General features: G+C 43.1%; 1 protein-coding gene across 1 annotated transcript; it reads right to left on the bottom strand.

Annotated features, from left to right (window-relative positions):
* Positions 1–697: 697 nt before the first annotated feature.
* FGF20 (fibroblast growth factor 20) lies at positions 698–5,782 on the bottom strand. Its single transcript, XM_042808143.1, is given in 5 exon segments — positions 698–1,608; positions 2,907–3,010; positions 5,261–5,606; positions 5,608–5,694; positions 5,696–5,782. Coding segments are annotated over 5 exon segments (870 nt in total). The 3' UTR covers positions 698–1,362.
* Positions 5,783–7,657: the final 1,875 nt, after the last annotated feature.

Below are 7,657 nucleotides of genomic sequence, written 5' to 3'. Positions count from 1 at the left end.
CTGTAACTAGCATGCAGACATAGCTCATCTTTGTTCTGACAGTTTTCACACAAAAACTTATGCCGAGATTATTCCCTAAAGGAGGAATTTTAAGATAAGAGTACTCAGACTCCTCTGCACTCAGTGGAGAAACAACCTACTCCCAGAAGATTTTCATTCAGTGCTATCAGAAGCTTCTTACTCTAATACTGTTTCCCCTTAAACGTGTTGAATATAATTAAAATATCTTATATAGTGATGACAATCCTACATGAAAATTTTAAGTAATACAGAGAATAGTTATTTCTATGTTAGCAAAGACAGTAGGCACCATTTGGCAAAAAAACATCAAGCATGTTGCAATTTGAATCGAGATTCCAAGAACTAATAGTTCTTCTTCTTTCAAGGTAAGTGCAATACGCTCTTCGTAACTGCAATAAAACCAAAATTGTTGCAGGTTTGAAACATTACCCATAGTGTGCTAAGAGACTCTCAATTTAAAAATGACAGAAAACCAAATATAGTGAAATAATTTTTAATTCCCTTTTTAAATGTGCATTTGAATTCAATACAGATCTGTAAGGCACTCTCATAGGTAAAAAAAAAATAATTAAACATTCTTTCTGAAATAAAGATAGTCATAAGGCAATGGTATGTGCATAAAATATAACCTTATCTGTAACTGATAAACAATGAAATATGAATGTTCAGGTTTTGGATGCGTTGCAATGTAATGCCATTTCTGTATCATGACACTACTCAGAGTAAATATTGGCACTGTAAATGATTTCTCATTGGGGTTAGGGGCTTGTATTCTCTTCATATCCCAGTAAAAAATAAACTCTTTAATAAATAAATATATAAAATAAATATATGCTATCTGGAGATGTATAAATAGGTCCATCCTGAAGAAAAGTTCCAGCTCTGACTATGATGCATCGGCATCTGAAGTCCATCACTAAACTGGAGTCACTAAAACTTCATATACAGTTCTCAGGATTTATTACTATTTTACAGTCCCTTTCTTTCTGTTTCTTCCAGCTCCTGTCTCATCCACATGATGCAGGTAGTTCTTTGCTAATTTACGGACCATAGGTAATCCAGACAAAATTCCCAGGAGTCTGTTATTTTTAAAGAAGTCACACTCTAACTTCTCTCTGGTTACTGGCTACCAAACAGTTCAGCAAGTTTGAAGGAGGCCGGTCCGTTCTCAGCTTTAAGGCTTCCTCTCCTAAACCCAGAGGTTAGAAAACAGAGGCTTGCCTATCAAAGTAGCTTCTTCCAACGCAGCATCCTAGACCTCTGCAGGTTCCTCACGCTAGTACTGCCATGAATGCAGGGCAGCAGCTCCAGTATGGGTTTTTTCCAGAGTTGCCTCCTTCCTCAGCTGTATCCAAGCACGTCTTTGTACAGTTCTGGAACTCTTTCGGGATCCACGGGCCGGGGCAAGAAATGTGTGAATTTCTGGTGTCTTTTGGACCTTGCCCCATCTCTGGGAGTACCATCTTTGTTAAGCGCTACAAAATATCGCCGCCCTGAGTCTCCATGTTTGTACACATTGGACGAGTAAGTGTTGTACCAGTTTTCTTCAAACTGTTCCCTGAAGATGCATTCCGAAGTTAGTTTCTCCTGCAGAAAGAAACGGTGAAGAAAAGTAAGTCAAGCTGTCGCTAGATATCTGAACACACACAAAAAGATATGATAAAAATAAACAAAATGTTTTAGGCTTTGTGCGACCTTACTGTTCATTTAACCATCAACAAATCAAACCCAAGAAGAGTATGTAGACCTGATATTGAGTTTGGAAGCCTGCTTTAATCTTTATTCTTTTGAAAACTGGACCTATATGTATACAATTTTGGATGTAAACACAAATTAGACAGCTCTCTCTCTAAGAAGGCGTTATTTATGATTTAACTAAAATTCACCTGACCTACAGGAACTATATCATGTAGAGCTCTGTCTTCAGCAATCTACCATTCTAGAAATGAGATTTGGTGGAGGGACTCAGGTGCATTGTAACAGATCAGGAAGGTACTCCCGTGTGTTCTTTGTGGTGTGCATCACTTCTCACATTTTAAACAGGACTAACAATGGCAAAAAATAACTGGAGAAACAGAATATTTTATCTCAAGTTGCTTTAAGACTTGAAAGAAGAGGAGTCTAAGGCTGTTATCACCCTAATAGTACTGGAAAAATCAAAGATTACATTTTTATGGTCATATGCTCAAGTTATTCAGCGGATGCAAATCAACGGTAATGAGTACAGGCTTCTTTTCATTCTTAAATGCAAATATTCCAGTCAAGATCTACTGATACTGTCAGTACTCTTGCACCATTCAGATTTTTCATGTAACAGTGGTACGTAACTGTGACATATGGTATTAATCCTTTTTTCCCAGCATTTGAAAGAATTCTTTTATGTTAAAAAGCTGATACCTGGAAGTACCATCTGCTGATTTTTAAAGGAGCATTAGGCTATACATAAAGTAAGTCAGGTTACTATATTAATTGTTGCTTATTTGTTCCATAACTATCCTTTTAACTTTTTCCAGTTGCATTCAATGCTTTTGAAGATAGAGTATGGACTATGATACATTTGCGGTGCTGATGAAAAGAAAATTAGATATCAGGCAACTTAAATGCTGTTTGAATAGCTGGTTTAATTCAGCTAAATTTATGATAATTTAAGAGGAATATTTCTTTCTGGTTCTCTTCATCTAGGACAGGGAAACTTTTCCCATCGAATCTTTAGTATCCAAGGCTATACCGTATAGATTAAAAATATATTATACATTTCAACAGGAAAAGATGCTAGTGTTTTTAAAGCTAAGATGACCTCAGCTAGCTACTTGAGGGGTTTTCATAGTGCTAAGAAGTGAATCAAAACCTCAGCATGTATGAGCTGGCATGAAAGTGGTACTTACAGAGCCATAGAGTTCTCCCTTCTCATTCATTCCAAGGTAAAGGCCACTGTCCACGCCTCTAATACTGACCAGTCCCACTGCCACACTGATGAATTCAAGAATACCTGGGGAAAAAAAAAAAAAAAAAAAAAAAAATTCTTTAATTTAACTTGTAAGCATACAATACGTAGGATACAAAATGTAGTTGAACACAAGTAGAAAATGTACATATTATAATAAATGTGGCCTACTTTCTCTGAAATTACAAATACTATATGGAAACGTATACCACATTCACAGGAATGTGCAGCCTGACAAGCCTCATCTAGAAACAAGAATCCTAAACCATTTAAGAAACTTTTTTTTTTTTTAATGATGAATATGAAAGGATTTTATTCAGGACTGAGGCTAAAGCCTTCAGTACTATGCAGTTATAAAGATTATACACTATTTGCTAAACTGCCTACTCAAACACTGGAAGATAGGTCTGAATTACCTGAAAATATACTTTACTTTAGCATTATCTTAAAAAAACACAACCATTATTAGATCATTTGAATGGAAATCAAAGTACAGATGGGAATTTTATATAACAGAATCTACCCACAGGAAAATAAAAAGCATTTGCCAGACATCTTATCTAGCATATGGGCCCACACCTCTTGACACAACTTGCTGACTTCAGTGCAGGCTTTTTATGTGCATGAAATATGCTGCTTATTTGCTAATGTTTGGATTATAGCATTATTTATATTACATTTGCCCAAAATGTAATATGTATTAATAATATAAAGTATTCGGGAGTTGAGGCACTATTTGAAGCCTGAATTTGGCAAGGGCATGCCAACACATTTAACCAATTGATATGCAGAGATTACAGTACATACAAAACATGAAAGAAAGGGAATGTGTGAACTGGCTTTTTGGAAGTTGTTAACAATGTAAACAGAGCCTCAAAAAGAAGTCGTTCTAGAGTCATACCTAAGATTTTGCTGTGCAGCAACAAAGCCACAAAACATTTTTTTAAAATCTCAATCTAAGATAAGCGGTTTTAAATAGTGCATTTGATTCTGATAATGACTTTTTGCCCATTTGCTGTATTTACGATTACTCTTTTTCATTCAGGACCATTTTTCACTCTCAGACAGATGGACTGTCTGGACTATACAATAATTTAAATTGTTTTGAATTTTAATTGAGCTTTGGCAGGTTTCTTATTTCTATTACCAAGCAGCAAAGAAAATAAATCCTTTACAAATAGTAGGCATTAAAAACTCTACTGCATGTAAATCATCCTAGTTTTCCAATTCCTAAAGCACAAAGTCCCATAGAAAGTGGTAGAGGTATTTTGTCTTTCTGGTATCATTTTCAAAGCCACCCTTTTTCAAAGCTATAATAAGCAGGTGATTCAACCCACAAAGCAACCACATCAGACAAACCTGCCGAGAATGGTGGTAGAATAAAGGAAGAACATTTCTAAAAAGCCCAGTAAATGTTTGATCTGGGGCTAACTTTTTTTTTCTTTTAAAGCAAAGATTTATTTCATGTTTACATGCTGTAGGAAATCTTCCTTCTGAGAAGGACTGTCTGTTTGACTACTGCTCTTTTCCTTCTGAAAACATCCATGTGTTATAAAAGCAATTAAGAGCCATTCCAGCAGATTGTTTTGACTATGGGGAGGATGATAGGAAACTCTTTAATCGCCTTTTTACGGCTGCTACTTCAATACACACAGAAACATGCAGTTGACACCGGCAGGTTTGTTCAGATGTCCAGTTCCTACACCTACTATTTAGGATTTACTCTTGTATCACGGGAAACGTTTACATTTTGGGGTTGTCTCCACCTGCTTTTGGCTTATTGACAGAGCAAGTTGTTTGGGAAGCATTTTAGGTATTTTAGCAGAGAGGCATTTTAGGTCCCTCTGCTTCAACTTCCTGCAAAACAAAGCGGTCCAACACAGACCCCGGGGTCTGTAACATTCTACGAAGACGCAAGAAGCTCCGATAGAGACAGGGAGGCCAGAAAGGATGGGTCCGACTTTTGGCCTTCCCCACTCAGCCCGCAGGCGTGTGCTTGTGCTTCCAGACCCTCAGCGCAGGCTGAGTGGAGCGGGACACACACGCTCACCCACGCACACAACCCCCCGGACTGGCGTGGGGTGCGCGGCACCCCCCGCCCCGTCCCGCTTTTAACGCCGAAGGGCAAAGTCAGTAGTGAGCTCATCCACCTGCCCCGGCCCCACGGGCATCACGCCTCCCTCCTTCCCTCCCCACAGCACGACCGCCCCACGCCCAGGTACGCGAGACACGCCAACGCGCCCACGCGTGGGAGGGGGGAAGGGGGGGGGGGGAGGCACACGCGGGGCCGCCTACCGAAGAGGCTGTGGTCCTGGCGGGTGCCGCGCACGCTGCCGTCGGGCAGGATCTGCAGGTGGAAGCCGGTGCGGCAGTAGAGCTGCCGCCGCCGCAGGATGCCCTGCAAGTGCGCCAGGTCCGCCGCCGCCGCCGCCGCCGCCGCCGCCCCTCCGCCGCCGCGGGCCGCCCGCTCCGCCGCCGCCGCCGCCGCCGCCCGCCCGTCCCCCAGCAGCGCCGGGCGCTCCCCGGCGGGCGGCAGAAGGAAATGGGCGCCCACCGGCTGCCCCAGGCCGTCCAGGCCGCCCAGGAAGCCGCCCCCCACCTCGGCCAGCGGAGCCATGGGGGAGCGGGGCGAGCGGGCTAAAGGCGCGGCGGCGGAGAGCGGCTGCCGGCCTCTCCCCGCGGGCATGTGGGGGTGCGCGGCGGGGCCCCGAGCATGGGGAGCCGGCAGCGCCGAGCCGTGCCGGGGAGAGCCAGGCGGCGCGGTGGTGTTTATACGCCCCGCGTGTGTATATATATATACGCCGGTCCCCCTGACATATGCTAATGAAGCCCTCCGCGGGGAGGCTGCGTTTGAAATTGTAAACCGGCTCACACACACCCCCACCCCCCCCCCGCCCCGCTCTCCTCGCACCTTCCTCTGATCTGCGCTGACGGCGGGGAGGGAGCTCTGGCGCGCCTCCCGCGCCCCGCCACGCACCCACGGACGCGGGGGGAGGATTGAGGAGGCGGGGGGGGGGGGGGTGGCGGGGGTAGCCCCGGAGCGGGGCGGGCAGCGGGGCAGCGGGGGGGCGGCGGGGCCCCGGCCCCGGCCCCGGCCCGGGCGGGAGCTGCCGGAGCGTTACGTGGACAGGTGCAAGGAGAGGCAGGAGGGAAGAAGGAGAAAGGGCGTTACCTGAGGGTTAGACCTGCCCAGACACACATGAAAGGGAAAAAACAAAGATCTGACAGTTTTACTCCCTGTTTCTAAAACGCTAATAAAATGTACATGCATTACCCTTTCCTTTTATCGCTTCAGCTACAAGGAGGGGAATTTCTAAAGAAATTGGCATAGTCAGGGAGGTGTTTTCCCCTCTGCAAATTCTCCCTCGCATTTAATTTATCATTAACGTGACACGAAACTGATCTATAGCGTTTGGATATCGGCACAACGTCTTGAAGACACAAATGGGCAGGCCCGTGGTTTGGGATAAACATCTCCAAAAACCTGCAGAGGTGAAGAAAGGAGGATTGAGAGATGGGTCGCCTCGTCCATCTTCTTTGGGGTTTTGCACTGGGCCCGTAACCAAAGTCTGTGAGCATCACAGATTAGCAACGATACCATCTAGTGAAAGATCTCTCTTGTCTTTTGACGGTGTTTCTAATCAATTTAAGACTTTTCTGTCCTCTTCTCGACAAGGATATGTATTTTTTTCATCCCCAAAGTAGAACGGTTCATGCATGCAAATGTAGTGGTGGAACAAGTGTTCATTATTAGCAATGGCAAACCAATGATGTATTAAAGCTAAGAGCTTGGCTTTTGCATTCTTTGCTGCTTTTTCTGTCGTGTCTAATGAATTTTAGGGCTCAAACTATATGACCCATCTTAGCGTTCAAGATACACAGTGCAGCTCCTTGCCAATGTTAAAACACAGTATTAGAGTATAAAACGCAAAGATCTTTCATAGTCAGTTCTTTCAAAAGTTTGAGAGAATTGCTTGGCGGTTTAAGGTTTCATTTAAACAAAAAAGTTGCAGAGAATCATGAAAGATTAGTTCCCCTGTCTTGCTCCACGGTCTTTTCAGTCACAGTCTAAATCTGAGAGATCAAATGGATTTGACTGCTTAGCTTTATTTGGTATGGAGAGTATAGGGCTAATTAATTGGCAGGTGCTTTAAAGCAGGTAATGCTACACCTTTTCATCATTGCAGTCCTAAGTACTGCCCCTGTATGCACCTGAATTATAAAAAGGCTGCTTTAAAGCAAGTGATTTACTGTGGAGGGATTTAAAACTGAAAAAACTAACGCTAAATACAATGATCAGATAAATCACCTCAGACGAGAGCACAGGCGGACCTGCTCTGAAGGCAGTTACAGATAGATGTTATATTATTTTACCTTTCAGATAACAGGAGCCTGTCATGTGGTGGGACCCAAAAATCCACAATAATTGAGATTTCAAAGCACATCTGTGTAAACATTATCACATCAGTGTAAAACATCAACCAATGAGCTTTCTCTTTGAACCAAATCTACTTAATTGCAGTGCTAAATCAAAGAAATAGATCAAAGTTGAATAATCTATATGGCACCTATTTCTCAACTAGCCTGTACACTGATTACTCAAATATACCTAAAACGTTTGAAACACGCATCAAGTACTTTTATTGACATGACTGGCAGGTCAAGATCAAACTGTTCATCACAGCTGCTAAA

This window comes from Tyto alba, unplaced genomic scaffold (assembly GCF_018691265.1).
Source record: "Tyto alba isolate M040663 unplaced genomic scaffold, T.alba_DEE_v4.0 Super-Scaffold_6, whole genome shotgun sequence".
Classification (NCBI taxonomy): Eukaryota; Metazoa; Chordata; class Aves; order Strigiformes; family Tytonidae; genus Tyto; species Tyto alba.
The sequence above is the reverse complement of the archived record's forward strand: the minus strand, read 5'-3'. Positions and strand labels throughout refer to the sequence as shown.